Source organism: Rousettus aegyptiacus, unplaced genomic scaffold (genome assembly GCF_014176215.1).
Source record: "Rousettus aegyptiacus isolate mRouAeg1 unplaced genomic scaffold, mRouAeg1.p scaffold_m13_p_7, whole genome shotgun sequence".
Classification (NCBI taxonomy): domain Eukaryota; kingdom Metazoa; phylum Chordata; class Mammalia; order Chiroptera; family Pteropodidae; genus Rousettus; species Rousettus aegyptiacus.
Window position 1 is genome coordinate 85,021,546 of NW_023416310.1, and position 16,908 is coordinate 85,038,453.

General features: G+C 50.5%; 1 protein-coding gene across 2 annotated transcripts in view; it reads left to right on the forward strand.

Moving 5' to 3' along the window:
- ADAM19 (ADAM metallopeptidase domain 19) overlaps positions 1-16,742 on the forward strand; it is a 75,430-nt gene extending 58,688 nt beyond the window's left edge. The window contains exons 13-23 of one of the 2 annotated variants that reach the window (XM_016167065.2): positions 659-748; positions 3,289-3,484; positions 4,784-4,892; positions 5,934-6,138; positions 6,863-6,940; positions 7,052-7,160; positions 8,214-8,358; positions 9,178-9,262; positions 9,584-9,799; positions 12,280-12,432; positions 13,189-13,251. In XM_016167065.2, coding sequence (XP_016022551.2) covers positions 659-748; positions 3,289-3,484; positions 4,784-4,892; positions 5,934-6,138; positions 6,863-6,940; positions 7,052-7,160; positions 8,214-8,358; positions 9,178-9,262; positions 9,584-9,799; positions 12,280-12,432; positions 13,189-13,251 — 1,449 coding nt within the window. Of the gene's footprint in view, positions 1-658; positions 749-3,288; positions 3,485-4,783; positions 4,893-5,933; positions 6,139-6,862; positions 6,941-7,051; positions 7,161-8,213; positions 8,359-9,177; positions 9,263-9,583; positions 9,800-12,279; positions 12,433-13,188 lie in introns of both variants that reach the window. The other variant, XM_016167063.2, reaches the window with a different exon arrangement.
- The last annotated feature ends 166 nt before the right edge of the window (positions 16,743-16,908 follow it).

Here is a 16,908-nt window from a genome sequence, read left to right on the forward strand (position 1 = left end):
AGGTCCGGGCCACTGGGGGTTGAGGGAGAGCAGCAGAGGGCAAGAGAAGCCTGAGGAAGCCAGTGCCAGGAGCCGACATAAACTGGGTCCAGGTTCTTGCAGCATGCCCTTGCTCCCGATGGCTGCTTTTTAACGGGATAGTAAGGCCTGGGGGTGTGGGGGCACAGAGGGCAGCATAGAAGACAGTCTCCGGATGTTCTATTGGGGATGAAAAAAACAAGTCACAGAATTTCCATATAGTACTGCACTGAAAATCACGCTTTGGAAGAATGCATGATTACAAAAATTGTGCGTATTACAACAAGTTAAAAAGCAGCGTGGATATTTTAATTTTGTAAAATAAGTTTATGTTTATGTATATGTATACAAAATTGTCTGGAAAAATAACCACAATCAAAATGTAGTTATGTCTAAATTGTGGTGTTACTGACGATCATGTGTATATATATACTTTTTCTCTGATAAATACACATTACCATAGTGATTAACCTATCGAACGATTTTTTGGTAAAGGCTTCGTAGGGAGCCTGGGTTCCAGGGGCCTGTGGGGAAGGGTGGGGAGATGCGGGAGGAGGGGGAAGACCCTCCCCCCACCCACGCTGCTGTGTGCCCTGCCCTGCTGCCCTGGCGGCTCACGCCTCTCCCACTGCCTCCCCAGGAATGTAATAACCCCTGCTGCAACGCCTCCAACTGCACCCTGCGAGAGGGGGCGGAGTGTGCCCATGGCTCCTGCTGTCACCGCTGTAAGGTAAGTGGCCCTTGCCTCCAGCCCAGGGCTCTGCTGTGGGGGCGATGGCCAGCATGCAGCCTCCATATCTGGGAAGAGATGGTGTCAAAGTTTTAGAAACCCCTATACTGGTCCCCACTGAGTTCAAATCATTCCAGAGGGTTGTGGCTCCTGGATATGAGAGAATTGTTTTAAAAAAGAAGTGTCTAGAGAGAAAGCTTGATTTTATTTGGAGCTCTTAATAATGATCAACATAATTTTGATCAATTTTAATAGAGCCCTTATTTGACGCCAGGCACTGTGCAGACAGTTTGATGTGCATTATCTCATTCAGTCCTCACAAAAGCTCCATGAGATGTGTATTATTATCTTCAAGATGAGGTAACTGGGGCTCCGAGGGGATAAGCGGCTTATCTGGGAGCACACAGCCAGACAGAGGCAGAACCAGGTGTCCCCAACTCTGGAGCCCGCACTCTTCATATTGATGTAGAAGGTGTTACTACTCACATCACTACAGGCCTTCACTCTCTTATCTACAATTCTAAAATTCAGAAAGTTCTAAAAACTGGGGGAAAAAAAGTTTTAACTCATTTGGTATAAGATTTGACTTGAATTGATATGAAAGTAATTATAGCCTTTTTAAAAAAAATCACACTCGTGACTATTTATACTTCACTGCAGAAATATTGTGTTTGATTATAATGTGTAATCGCAGGCCTTGCTGGGGGGTTATGTAATACACATATGTAATGTCTATCTTTATACATACACATGTACATACATATGTAATGTCTGTTTCCTAAAATCGGATAAGCCTGAATTCAGCCCACCTGGCCCCCAGGTTTTGGGTGGGGATTGTGGGCCTGTGTCTCCACCTGCCGCTTGCTGAGTGCTTCTTTTATGCTAGATACTGTTCAGGTGTTTGATTTAGACTCACTCTTTCTAGCAACCCCACGAGAGGGTTATTATCCCAATCGACTCTGCAGGAGCACAGAGAGGTTAAGTAGCCGCCCCAGTCCCTCTGCTGATGAAGGAGCTGGGATTCAAACCCGGGCCGGCTGACTCCAGGCTCGGTCCGCTCCCCCTCCATCCTGCTCCTTGGTGGAGACATGTGTCCCACAGCTTCCCCCTCCGCACACGGCCCGCGCCCGTCCGCGCACCGCCGGTGCCCACTCTCGCAGCTCAGGAGACTTGCTTTCAGCAAGCTGCCAAGCTGCGCAGCTGGCCCATTCTCGCCCTTCCTCCTGGGAGGGCCTTGTGGGTGGTTTGGGGTCTCCAGGGAGCAGGGGGAGCAGGAAGGGCGCTGTTCTCAGGGTTAGCTCTCATTGTCTGGCCCAAGGGAACTGGCATGCTCTCTGGTGATGGACCAGCATCTCTCCAGGGAGGCTGTGCTGGACGGAATCTTTTGAGTGTCAGACCAAGGCCTGAGAATCAACATGGAGAGTGCCCACCTTGTTCTGTCTCAAAAATTTCGGTTTGAGTCTCAGGAAGGATTCCCTGGAGGGAAGTGTGTGGGAAAGGACGAAGCTTGGAGTCTGACTGAGACTTCAGTTCAAGCTGTATCATTTGGAGCAGCCTGTCAACCGTCTGGGCCTGGGTTCTTTATCTATAAAATGGGAAGAGTGTTAGTAACACCCAGAGACACTTAAGGACCCAAGTGGAAACTCAGTTTTACTGTTTGCCCAAACGCGTGCTACTGACCAGGTCGTTTTATCTGCAGAGTGAGACAAATAGCAATATCTGTCTCATGGATATTGTAAGGTTCACATGAGATAAGAGGGTGTAACACACTTAGCCTAGTGCTTGGCTCAAGAATGGGGGTGTATTATTGCTAAAGAGGGTCGCAAAGTCAAAGATGTGTGAATACTAGCTACTGTGTGTGTGTGTGTGTGTGTGCACATGCATATGTGGGTATACATGTAGATGTATGTATATATTTGTATTGTAATATGTATATATATTATATTGTATTTTGGATGTATGTGTGTGAGTGGGTCTGTATGTCTGCATATGCGAGTCTATACTACATGGTATGTGTGGGTGTCTGTGTGTATATATGTATTAGTGGGCCTGGCTCATCTGCCACTTACTCACCATGAGACTTTTCATACATCGCTTAACCTCTTCTGCCTCAGGTTTAATCATTTGTAAAATAGGGATAATTTTGTTACATGAAAGTATCATAAAAGCTAAGTGAATTAATATCCGTACTGGGCACTTAAGGAGGAGCTCTGTAAAAGTGGCCATTACTACTGAAGCACTTCGCAAACTGTAAATTGTTGCATAAATGTTATTTCCTACCCACTTCTGAAGACTCCAAAGAGGAAGTGAGTTAGCATTAGTGAAAAGACCCGGAAAACTCTTAAGTCATTATTCACAGTCGAAGGTTGATGGTGTTTTGAGCTGATGAGATTATGTAAGAAGTGCTCTGAAGTAACAGTGATGGGAACTCTGCCCCCGCCCCGCCCCCGCCCCCAAGAGTGGTGGTCGTGAGCCCTTTGCTGGCAGGGCCGAGGGCAGGCGGGAGAGTGACTGCTGTTCCCTCTCATTCCTTGGCTCAGCTGCTGGCCCCTGGCACCTTGTGCCGTGAGCAGGCGCGGCAGTGTGACCTCCCGGAGTTCTGCACGGGCAAGTCTCCCCATTGTCCCACCAACTTCTACCAGATGGACGGCACCCCCTGCGAGGGCGGCCAGGCCTACTGCTACAACGGCATGTGCCTCACCTACCAGGAGCAGTGCCAGCAGCTGTGGGGGCCTGGTAAGTGAGCCGGGGGAACGGCCCTGCCCGCCCCACTGCTGCTGAGCCGGCCTTCCCCTGCAGGCACGTGGGTAGCTTAGGATCTTGGCTTCAAAACACCTTCTCCAGATGCTACGCTGGGTTCCGGGTAGACAGGCCAGGAGAGGCAGTGGCCTGTGTTCTTCCCAGTTCCTTGATGCTTTAAGCTCTCAAAGTGGGTAAATGGATGAGAATAATCCAAAAGCAAAGAGGGCAGAGAGGAGAGACAGAAAAGGAAATGCACATGGCCCTTAGCTATGAGAAGATGTTCACCCACATCATATTAAATGAAAGCAAATTACAACTACTGTAAGATGGGGTTTTCCATCTATCAGATTGCCAAAGATTGAAGAGTTAATATAATAATAATAATAATAATAATAGTAATAATAATAATAATAAAACTATCATAACAAGAGGAATAATAATATAGTTGTATGGCAAGTGTGAGGAAATAGATACGACCCCTATGGAGAGCAGTTTGCAGATATGAAAATTTTAAATGCACTCCTCGTTGGACCCATCCATTCTACTACTTAGGAATGTATCTTACACTGTATTTGCACGTGTCTGAAGATAGATTTACCAGGATATGCATTACTGCATTGTAAGTTATAGCAATAACAACCTATATATCCTTCAGTAGGGACTGATTAAATTAATCTTGGCACATCCCTACAGTGGAACATGATGCAGCTGAATAAAAGAAGGAGGCAGTCTGTATGTGCCAAATAAAATCATCTCCCACAGGAAATTATGAGCAACGCAAGATGCAGAATAGTGAATAGAATATGCTGCCATTCTTTACTAGATAGGTTATCTCTAAAAGATAAACGAGCATTCTATCTAGATATATAATTATCTATAGAAGATACATTGTTAATTGTGTACGCTTCTTGAAAGTGTAAGGAAGTAGGGACTGGAATGGCTAGTTGGAAGAATTCCCAAAACATACTTATTTCTTTAAAATTGTGTATGTGTATTACCTATTTTTAAAGTCTTGAAATGAGACAAGGCTTCATTAGAGAGAAGGATTAGTACACAAACCTCCCATAGATATAAAACCTCAATAAGGTATAAAGACCTGACATTAAACCTAGGTCTCGAGAAGGCAGGGGTGGAATGACCTGATAAGGGGGTACAGGAAGGAAAGGCTGATATTCTTTCCCAAAGAACTTTCTTAACCTTGAGATTTTGCCAAGAGTCAGCTTTGCCCTTTGGGGGGCCTCTGACTCTACTAGAGTCGGCTGCTGTACTGACAAATGTTTCTTGCCCTTCCAGGAGCCCGGCCCGCTCCCGATCTCTGCTTTGAGAAGGTGAATGTGGCAGGGGACACCTTTGGAAACTGTGGGAAGGACATGAATGGGCAGCACAAGAAGTGCAACATGAGGTAATGGCCACAGGGCAGATCCCTTCAAGGTGCTAATTATCCCCTCATCTGAATAGCCCATTGTTCATTAACTCATTCATTCATTCATTCATTCATTTCAACCACCAATCCATTCATCCATCAATCTGTCTATCTATCTGTTACCCATCCGCTATCTATTGAGGGTTTATCACTTGCTAGATACTATGCTGAGCACATGGAACTTTTAATTAACAATGCACCAGGATAATGGACATGTAGAGAGAGCCTCCCAACCTGATCTTAGTGGGTGGTGCCGGTTTCCCAAAGAAAGTTATGCCCAAGCCGAGATCTGGAGAAATTATCTAGTTGAACAGGGTGGGGAATGGTGCAGGTACATGGGAGAGTGTCTCAGGCAGAGGCATGAGTAGAGAAAAACTAGTGGTCAGAAGAACTGATAACAACTTGATACAAAGTATAATGCTGGGAGAAATGGAGAGGGGGCTGCTGAAAAATGAACCTGGATGGTTAAGCATGGACCAGATCCTGAAGAGCTTTGAATTCACGGCTCGGGGGTTTAGACTTTGGCTTGAGAGCAGTATGGAAATTAGATTCCAATGGGGCAAAACAGGAGGCAGGGAGATATTTCCTGGTGTGCAGGTAAGCGAGGACGGTGGTGTGGATTGGGGTAGGTAGATAGAAGGGAGATTGACAGGCCTTGAAAACTGCTTGAACCCAGGAGTGAGGGAGAGCGGGGCATGGGGATGACACCAGGCTTCTGGCTGGAGCATCTGAGTGCCCGGGGGTACAGTGAGCATGACGGGGCAGGTCGCTCCGTTGAGGCTGCTGTCTTTGCAGTAGAGAGGACATCCTAAGGCCAGCTTAGACCTGCTTGGGGACAAGGATCCTGTTTTCTTTCCTCGGTCTATGTCCATGTAGGTTCTCTCCAGGCGGGTCCCTAGAGCATACTGCTTGGCCCCGTGTTCCTCTCCCAACTAAGCCTGCTGTCCTTGTCACAGAAGACTGGAGCTCTCCCCTGCCTCTCACTTCACCCCTCTCTCCCTCCCTCTCTCTCGGGCCCAGAGATGCCAAGTGTGGGAAGATCCAGTGTCAGAGTTCCGAGAGCCGGCCCCTGGAGTCCAACGCCGTGCCCATCGACACCACCATCATCGTGAATGGGAGGCAGATCCGGTGTCGGGGCACCCACGTCTACCGAGGTCCCGAGGAGGAGGGTGACATGTTGGACCCAGGCCTGGTGATGACCGGGACCAAGTGTGGCTACAACCATGTGAGTTCCTCCCCCTAGCCTCACTCAGACTGGGCCGCAAGGCACAGTAATTGAGAGGGAGGATGCCTGGGCTCAAATTCCAGCTTGCCCAACCTCCCCACCTCAGTGACTTCTTTTATGAAGCCTGTTAGTAAGGCAAGACCCACCCCCCCTCCCCTGCGCCCTTAGAATCGTTATAAGGACTAAGTGAGATAACTAACCCCTGTTATCCATTTAGGTGGCTGGCTATCAACACCTATGTCCTTATCATTAATTATTATGTGAATTAAGACATGGACGAGATTAGGAATTGGGGAAAATAATGACATCTATCTCAGAGTTAACTGTGAAAATGAAATTATAAAAAGCATATTAAGTACTTGGTATAGTACATAATACACTGCTGTCACTATCATTATTTTTAAGTATAATATTAAAAATTAGTTCATATTAATATAATTATATATGAATAACTAACATAACCAACATATACTAATACAGAATATAACATTTATTATTTATTAAATGCAATGTTTGAACAATATTTGTCATTTTCCCCCAATTATAAAAGTAATAGCGAAATTTCATTAACTACTGTCCTGTCCTGGGCTTTCTATATTGTATTCAGTTTTCCACTGTAATAAATAACCTGTGGGTTGCCCTTTTGAGTCTCACGTGTTCTGTGAAACCTCAGTCTCACGATCGCAACCGTTGTGTTCATGGTTCGGTTTCCTCCTCACTGCAGATTTGCTTCGAGGGGCAGTGCAGAAACACCTCCTTCTTCGAGATGGAAGGCTGCGGGAAGAAGTGCAGTGGCCGCGGGGTACGTGTGCCTGGGGCCTGGGGATCCGCCAGGGGCGCGTCCAGGGGCAGGTCCTGTGGGAGGCTAGAGCTCTCCAGGGTGCTGACACCTCTGCCCTGCCCCCCGCTCCAGGTCTGCAACAACAACCAGAACTGCCACTGCTTCCCAGGCTGGGCCCCGCCCTTCTGCAACACGCCGGGCCAGGGGGGCAGCGTCGACAGTGGGCCCATGCCCCCCGAGAGTGAGTGCCCGGCCTGCTCGAGGCCTCTGCCCGCCTTCGCGAGGACGGGTGGGCGCTTTGGGGCAGGTGGCATGTTGCAGAGAGATGATGAGTCAGCTGCGTCATCCTGTTTTCTGTAGACAAGGGAACAAGAAAAAGAGGGGCCAAGGGGGAGGAGCAGCTGAGCCTGGCAGCCTGGCGTGGGGCTCGGCTCAGCTGCTCCTCGTCTGTCCTTTCTACGGAGAAGGATGAAGCTGCTTACACGGAGAGAAGGACGACCAGGTTACCGAACAGTCTCGTCCTCTTTGGGAGCAGGGGGTGGCCAGTCCTTCTCAGCCGCTTAAAAATAATTGTGAATCTGGGGCACATTCTAGTGGTTCTGACGCCCTTGGGTGAACAAAGCTGGAAATGGAGACCAGGCGCTCAGAAAAATTTAGTTTTTTAGTGTAAATCTGAAGGACTCCAGCCCTTTGGTTTCCATGCTTTTAAAAAAAAATAGTAGCAAAGGACATTTTTTTGAACAAAATCTTTCAAGGAAAGAACTCCAATATATGAAACAGATAAAAGTAGTGTGATCATTTGTGTGTGTGTGTGTGTGTGTGTATTTGTACACTTGACTTTATAATTGATGAGAACCTTGAGGCAGTTTCGATGAAACCAACTATGAAACTGTGGATTTTGTGTGAGTTCTAGCCTTAGGTCAGTTAAGTCACCAAGTATTTTGTGTTGATTGCTTAGTGTCCAGGAAAACATGACTCAGGCTGAAAACTAGTCTATAATACGAGAGCTGGAACTCCTGGCCTTGAAAGGGACTCTTCAATTAAACAGAAGTGGCTGGAGAAGCTTTTTATGAGGTCTACGCGCAAAGCAAGTTGACCTGGATATTTAAGCTACTATTAGTGGTTTCTCAGTGGTACCTAATGTATGCTTTTAATTAGAATTTTTAAGTTAAAATAAGTGATACACATGAAATGCAAATCGATTATCTGAAGAAGAATCAGGATTACATTGTTTGACATTCACTGCTATAGCTCAAACGGCTTCTGATCTGTCACCGGGGTTCTCTCTCTGAAGGTGCTGGCCCTGTGATAGCTGGCGTGTTCTCGGCCATGTTCGTGCTGGCGGTCCTCATGCTGATGTGCTACTACTGTAAACAGAACAACAAACTGGGCCAGTTCAAGCCCTTAGCCCTCCCCACCAAGCTGAGGCAACAGTTCAGGTACGATGGGGTGACGTGAAGGACTTGGGGTCCACTCAGGGATCATAAAGCTTTCTGCAAGCAGTGCCTGGTGCAAACGGTGGTGATGCTGGGTCTGATTCGGAGACGGCCAGTGCCAGGCACACGGCCCGTCTCCCCTCTGCACACCCCATGGCCGTGGCAGACATTACTGGCTGACTTTACCGTAAGTGTTCTCGACTGAGCCCGGCCATCACTTCAGAATCCTTCTCAGCAGGATGTCCCCAACCAATTCAAGTCAGAATATGAAAAGAAAACTATTTTCCTTTGCCCAATTGATTTGCTCTCCATTTTAAAGAGCAGGAAACTGAGTCAGCAAAGAAAGGACAACTAGCCCAGACACTCACAGAGGTGGCTAGACGTCAACTCAAGACAAAGACTAAGTTTTTTTTTTAAGCTATTTATTCCCTTGGATGTTGCCGACATCTAGTCTCTGAGTCCCCTATTAAATTATACTTATCCTGGAGAGAATTTGAAATCCCAGGTCCTTCTGAATTGATGCCTAAAGGGGATTATTTGGTGGCTGGTGACATCTTTGTGTTCCCTTGAGGGAGAAAGGTTTTAAAAGGTTGAAGAGAAGGTGCTAGGCCTTAGCACCTCATTCCCTGGGAATTCCCCATGGGCCACGCATGTCTCCATACCTAGGAAGCTGGGGTTCAGAGGGGCCAATCCTGCTTCCTTCGGAGCAGACTTAGGGAAGAATTAGCTGTTTACTAGCCTTGCGTGGGTCAGAGGGAACTCAAGCACTGACCCTCACTGATCATCCCCCCTTTCTCGTCTTTCTCCTTTCCTTGTTATTAGTTGTCCCTTCAGGGTGTCTCAGAACAGTGGAACTGGCCATGCCAACCCAATGTTCAAGTTGCAGACTCCTCAGGGCAAGCGAAAGGTAAGGGCTTTGCACCTTGAACTTTGCTAATTTTCCTGTCTCCTCAAGACCCTGCTAGATTTTCCTATGAGCTTCTCTGTGGCCCATGGGATTGGTAGTAAAAGCCACTTTTTTTGACATAAGAGACATTCAGTTGGGTCTGAACATCCTCCGATGACTTTAAAAGTTGTATCTGACCTCTGGGATCCCAGAGATTTCACAAGTCACCCCATCTTCCCCTCAGCCTCTGGTCATTTCAGTGAGACACACAAAGGCACCCCTGAGTTTTTTAGTGCATTGAGGTTTCCTGTGTCTCAGACATTCCTTATCTTATGCATACAGGTGACCAACACCCCTGAAATCCCACGGAAGCCTCCTCCCCGGCCCCCTCAGGACTATCTGCATGGTGGGCCCCCATCCGTGCCATTGTCTGCACACCTCGTCAGGGCTCCTAGGAACTCCCCAGGAGCCGGGTCCCAAGTCGAGAGGAAGGAGTCATCCAGGGGGCCTCCCCCAAGCCGGCCAGTGCCCCCTGCACCAAATTGCATCCTCTCCCAGGTAACTAGGTTCTCGGCAACCCTCTGCTGGGGGCTTGCTTTTAAGGCCATCGGCTACGGGGAATGACCGAAGCTGGGAAGGTGGAGCTCATCGAGTCTGAGCTGACTGCCTTTTCTGCTTCTGGTAAATACAGGCTGAGAGCAATGAGCATGGGGAGATGTCGTCCCCAGGAGCCCCTAAACTACAGAGGAGTCTCCCTGGTTGGCCTATTTTATGACAAGCCTCTACTCACCTTCCACCCTAAATTAACTTCTTTCCATTCTCCATGGTCTTTTTCTCTCTAGGTCTTTGCAGGTGCTGCTCCTTCTGCCTGATACATTTTCTTCCTTTCCAATGCCCAGCTCCTCTTCATCCTCAGATCTCTTTTTTAGCTGCCTCTCCTCTCTCTCAAGAAGCCTTCTCTGACCCCCGAGGCCTGAGTTCGGTGGCCCTGTACTTCTCTCATCATCATAATTATCCCACCCGATTGTACCTGTTAGTATCATCCACTGCTCAGGAAGTGTGACTGAGCGATGGACCGGGATGCCTTGCTCATGTGAGGGGCAGGTCAAGGGGCAGGAGGCCGCGGGCGGCGTGAGCGGAATCTGCATGCCCCCGCCGCTGGTGCTCTGCGGAAGCAGAGCCACCCTGCCCAGCTGCCTGTTTTCCTGGCACGTCGATGCTCTGACGGCCCCCACTGTACCTTTTGGCAGAAGCTCCCGCAGCACAGACCCAGGTGTTTCCAGGGCGGTGGTGGCCGGGCCTGGTGCCTGTGTGTTTCGGTGTGACCCCTCGGTGAGGCTGGGGACTTGCTGATTTTCCTCCTGGGACTGCTTTTCTTGGGCACCATCCAGAGGTTTCCACTGGGGCCCAGGCTGTCTCTGAACCTCAGGACTGTGGGGTTGAGGCCAGGTCTTGGAGGGCCATCAGGACACGGGGCAGTGTCACTGTTTGCCAGGTTTGGTTGTCTGCTTTCCCATCCGGGGAAGGTTGGGATGGGAAAAGCTTGGCAGGAAGGGAGGAGAATGACTGACAGAGAGAGAGGGATGGGGGAAGGAGGGAGAAAGGGAGAAGAGCCAAAGCAGGAGAGAGGAGAGGGGGAGAGAGCACATTAGTCTGCTGGGCAGCCATAACAAATACCACAGGCCGAGTGGCTTAAACAAAAGGAATTTATTTTCTCACAGTTCTGGCGGCTAGAAGTCCAAGTTCAAGGGGTCACTGTGTTTAGTCTCTTCTGAGGCCTCTCTCCTTGGCTCCTCCCATGTCCCCATACGGTCCTTCCTTTGTGCTTGGGCACCCCCATGTCTCCCTGTGTGTCCAGATTTCCTCTTCCGAGGACACCAGTCAGATTGGATTAGGGCCTCGTTTTAACTTAATCACCTCTTTAAAGCCCCCGTCTGCGGTACCGGGATCAGGGTTCAGCATGAACTTCAGAAGGGGCACAGTTCAGCCCAAACAGAAGGAGAGGAGAGAAGGAGCAAGAGGGGAGAAGGCAACACAGAGAGACAGGGGTGCGAAGGGAGAGCAGAGGAACAGGGGCAGAGGGAGGGAGTGGTCCGTTCAGGTTACTGTCCCTAAAATACCCACCGTGGAGGCTCGGTCAGGGAGGGTGACGTCAGCCTCACCCCAAGGCCCTGAGCAGTCGGTTGAGGTGGGGGCACGGGGCACCAGGTGTTGTAATTTTAAATAAGGTGGTCAGGGGAGGCCTTACTGAGAAGATGATAACACATGAAGCTGATATTAAAGCACAAAGGAAAGGACTTCTGTTCATTGTGGCCTCCATAGGCAACCGGCCTTTTTTCAGTTTTACTTTTACATGCGTATGCTCTGATTGGAAAAATCGAACGGTCACCTGGGCGACCCCCCTCGCCACTCACACCCCTTCCCTGACCTCTGTTAGCAGTGTGACCTGTACCCTTCCTGACTTTCTTCTGTGCATGTGTATGTACGCTGGGGCAGGGGGTCAGGGCCGTGGAGACTCACTCCACGTAAACTACCTTCTGCAGCTTGTAGGCCAGCTTGCGAGGACTCTCGATCATCTTTCCACATCGGCACATCATCAACCCACCTCGTCCTTTTTAAATGCTGCAGCATATGTGCCTGTATAAATTTAGTAACTTGTCTGTTGATGGAAATTTTGGTTATAGTTTTTATTTTATGTTATTTATGTTTTGCTGTCGCAGTGCTTCAAGAACATCCTTGCAATTTCACTTTTGTGCACCTGCGTAACTAGTTCTCTAACGTGGGTAATAGGAAGTGGAATTATTAGATCAGAAAATGATTATTTCTAATTTTAACAGATACTGTCAAATTGCTCTCCAAAAAAGGCTTTTTCCTGAGCATTTAAATGCATATATACACTTTTTTTTTTTTTTTTTTCAAATGGGACCATATAGTATATCCCTTTTCTCACCTGATTTTGACCTGTAATTATTTTGGGAGCATTTCCTTTCAAACAGGCCCCTCTGGCCTTTGACTGAGGCTTGTGACTTTCTCCCCAGGACTTCTCCAGGCCTCGGCCACCCCAGAAGGCACTTCCAGCTAACCCAGTGCCAGGCCGCAAGGGCTGCCCCAGGCCAGGCGGCGCCTCCATACTGCTGCCCACTGCTGCCAGCCCTCAGCAGTCTCGGCCCCTGGTGCCACCTGCCCCAAAGGTGAGTCTGTGGAAGCTCTCAAGGTAAAAGCCGAAGCCACCAGGCTCCAGGGAACGAGACTGCGGTCGAGAACCAGAGGAGTTCATGCTTCCTGAATTTCCAGAACAAAAGCCAAGGACCAGAGCTTAGTGTACCCGCACGACGGCCCATTAAGGGGGTGATAGGGTTTTTGGTGTCATGCGAAGCCTGAGCTAGGCTGGCTTTACAGCTGGATCTGCAACTGACCAGCGGGGTGGCCCTGAGCGGCTCACCTTCCTCAGTCTTCAGTTTCCTTTTCTAGAAAGAGGCAATAAGCAGCAGCAAAGCCAGTCCCCTTAGGTGGCCTTGAAGGTCAAGGCAGTTAATTCGTGCGCACTGCCAGCCTGCGGTAGGCCGTGCACAAATGGCTCCTCGTTACCTCCTCCCTGGGCTGGCGTGCTGTCCGGCTGCCAGTCCTGGGAATTGGGCAGAGTTGGTGAGGGAGCTGGCCAACTGCCCTGTGTGCCCAGGAGGCCCTGGGGAATCTGTGGACCGAACTACAGCTTTTGGGGAGAAGCAAGGGGACGGCTTGTCAGCTCTGGGTCGGGGCACCACCATGCAGGGCTTATGGTCTGGATGAGCAGACACGTTGACAGACTTCTGTGGGAAGCCATTCTTCTGAGCCGACTGGCTGTCCACCCTTCCAACCGGTCAGAAGCAAGGGGACAGCTCCCCACTGACCCCGCTGATCAGCAGGTAGCTGATGTCTCTCCCCGCCCCTTCTCTATCTTCCCACAGTTTCCTCAATACAGACCACAGAGGGCTGGTGGGGTGACTGGCTCGAGAATCAGACCTGTCTAAGGTGCTGCTCCCTTTCCTCGATGACTCTGAACAGCATGGAATCTGGAAGAAGCCTGTCTGGCCGCCTCTGAGTTCCTCCTCCCTTCCCCACTCCTCCCAGAACTGCCGCAGATCCAAAAATCTCCTTCCCGACTCAGTGCCTCCTCAGCCTCCTCGGAGGCCCAGAGGGACCCCTGTCCTATGGCATCCAAGTGTTGTTTTGTGCAATATACAGCCCTGGGGCAGGGGGTGGGGTTGGGGGGTTGGCGCAGAAGAGGATGGATGGCGACTTCTCCTTCACCCTCCCTTCAACTGGCCCCTCACCTCGCAGGTGCCCGTGGAGAAGGCCCAGGCTGTCTGAGCTGCTGAGCCCGGCTGGTAACAGTCCCATTTAGCCCTCAGGCCAGGACTTAGCCCGGAGAAGCCACCCATCCTCGTTCTGTGGTGGGGGTATGCATGAGAGCTTGCCATTGCTTCTGTCTTCCTCGAAGGCCCCAGGCAACGGAGGCCGGCTACCTGCCCATCCCTTTTAGCTCTGAGATTGAGAGGGGTCAAACCAGCCACGGCTCTGGCCCTGCCCAGGGCTGGGTTTAGGTCACAGCTTCTGGCTTTGCGGCCACATGTGAACACGCCGCGTCCCCTCCCCGCCCCGCCCCTCTCCGACACCCATACCCCCTTATTTACACGGGTCGCTCTGACTCAGACAGGTACTATTTGTAGACAGTGTAGACAGCAGGGGGAGCACCGGGCCTCCTCTGAGCCGCCATGCCAAAGGTTCCGCCTCCCGCGATATTCTCGGTTGCCCTCCGCTTCCCCTTCTGCACTTTGCAAGTGCCCCGTGGCTTTGACTTCTCCTCCCCGCTTGGCCCCACCCAGTCTGGTGCTGTGGAGACTGGACCCTCAGCAGTCCCGACCTCCTGGGGACCTGGTGCTTGTGACCTGTAGCTCAGTGTCCTGCCTCAGGGGTTGGCCCCTGGGTTTCTTACATTGGTTCTCAAGAGCGTCGGCCAGAGTAGATTTGGGCCGTGGCTGTGGGTGCGTAGCTGCATTTTCCATTGTGTTTCGTGACCTCAGCAGGGTGAGGGTCTTCCCCCCACTCCTTGACCTAAATCTAAATAAGGTCCCCAGGGACAGCAGCAGATGTCCTAGAGAGTAGGCTCCCTAGAAATAGAAACCCCAGCTTGTCCCTAGGTCTCTGGTCAGTGACTTGAGGCAGGCCCCTTGTCATCTGTGCAGAGCGCAGACCTGTGTCTGGAGGTCCCTAGAGAACCAGTGGTCAGCAGCCGTGGTGGACAGGGTCTGAGCTGGGGCCACCCGGGCTGTTCACGGCCTGCTTGGTCACTGCCCGCATCTGGCCCTCACGGAAAAAGAACTCAGAGCAGCTGGGCAACGCCACAGCTGTGGGTCCTGTCCCCCCACCCCTCCGCCCCCCCCCCGAGCCGGGAAGGAGGGTCGCACGTGTGGCGCTCTGCTGATGCGGGTGGATTGTCACTGGAATGTTTTCTAGGACTGTCTCTCGCCGTCTCCCAGAAAGGTGCCGTGCGGCTACGGGCTCCCCACCTCCTTCCGTGAGGACTTGTTTGCTCTCGAAAACCTCAGTGTAAGGAAGAGGCTTGAGCTTTCACTCCGCAACCACCACCTCAATTCTCTGCACACAGTGGGTGCTCAGTAGGTGTTCTTGGGTCTGTAGACAAGGGGGAGATTTGGGATCTACACCTGGGGACACACGTGGGGTGGATTAGAAAGATCTCAGGAAAACGAGGTTCTCTTCCCTCAGGTAGTAGTGATATTCACGCCCCTGTCTCCACGGCACGGGCCCCCATAGCCGATCTCCACCTTCTCCGCTGCCAGATTAAGTCAGGGGACAGCTTGCTGTTTACGTGTGCTACTCCAAATGCCCCGGGTCTCCAGACCGGGTCCCAGAAAAGTAAAGGCGAAAAGAACCCCCACAAGCAAAGTCGCCCTTGAAGCCAATCCCATGCTCCACGGCCGGTCCTGTGGCTCGTCCAGCTTTTCTCCCTCGCAGCAGGAGGCCGAAGGCTCTAAAGGGAAGACCTGAGCCTTGCGGACAGGAAACCTGCCCCCCCCCGGAGCCGTTCCGGGGAGAGACCCGGGCCACTGCTTTCTTGTTGTTTGTGTTTTCCATCGCCACCTCCCCTCGATCCCATAAAACCGTACTGTGAACTGGAAGATAGTTGGATTTTTAAAATTTGATAAGAGACTTTGGCGCCCAGTTCTATCTACTGTTTCCACTCCTGGCTCTGTTCAGGGAACCGGACATCGCCATTCTGGCCGGCCGAGGCCCAGGAGGAAGACCGGCACTGAGGTGCCTGCTCTTACCTCCTGTGCCCAGGTGCTGCTTTGAGGTGACGAAAATAAATATGGGCTTAAGGAAGGGGGGACTTTATGCAAAAGGATTACTGCAAGCCTAGGACAGGGAACACTGTGGTAGGGGAGGGGGCTATCACAACGGGGAGCATGCTGCTGCCAGCGTCCCAAGGTCAGAACCGGGGCGGGGGGGGGGAGCTCTTCTTTTGTAGGAAGAAGTGGACCTGGCTAGAAAGAAGCGCTCAGGGACCGCCTTTGTGCTCAGCCTCTTTGGGCAGGGGATGTATGTTGGCTCAGGCCGAGGGCGAGTCCCAGTTCAGGTTCAGAGTCTGGTGGGGAGAAAAGGAGGCATGTTGGATGGAGTTAACCAGCCCTTTGTTCGGAGGGAGATGGATATAAATCATTTTGAAAGCAAATTTAGCCTGCCAGTTTTATAACCTTGGAAATGTTTTTTCCTCAGAGCCTGGGAGCCATCTCTGATATGTAAACCTCAGGGGACCTCAAGGGGAGATAGCGTCTGGCTCCCTGTCTCAGTGGGAGATTCGGCTCAGGCTCCAGGCTCCCAGTCATAACTACCTGCTCACCCTGGGTTCTTTTTAGCCTTCTTTCCTTCTCCCTGTAAAAGAAAAGCCCCTTTCTGCCCCACTTCTGAGATGCTTGCAGACCTTAAACCATTGCAATGGCCCCTTCTCCCTAACTGCGCTTGTCCCTTGCCATCTCTTGCAATAATCCTTTTGAATAAAGCCCCCCTTTACCTATGCCCAAATTCGTTATTTGGCAGAGGGGATGGGAGACCTCCCTATTTAAACTGGGGATCGGTTCTAAAGTCAGCGATTACATTAAATGGGTGTGTAACAGCTCTGCTGGGCGCCCGTGACAGCCAAGGGAGTGCCGACTGGAAAGGTGCTCAGAGGGGGTTCTGCAGAATCCACGCCAAGCGCCCCGGAAGTTACCCTTCCCCGCATCTTCTCACACCATCCACTGTGTGTGTATGTGTCTGGGATCCAGGGCAATGTGAATTTTCTTTTATTTGGGAGATTTTTCATTGAAAACAGATGCTCTTCTTTCTCGTCCACCTATTAATTGTTTACAATATTGTACATCTATGCAAAATACTTGAATGGGCGATGGTGCCTTTTTTCCTTATTTGTATTTAATTAAAATAAATTGTAATTTGAAATGTTGTCTGGTTTGGCAATACTTGTTTGTTTTAACATCCTATTGCTCAGCCTGGAAGACTCTGTCACATGAGGACTCTTTGAAGAAGCATGTCCACAACAACTATCAGGCCATAATGGAAGACCTTGAGTTATGTGGATAGAAGCCTGAGTTTCCCCAGGACCAAAGGGG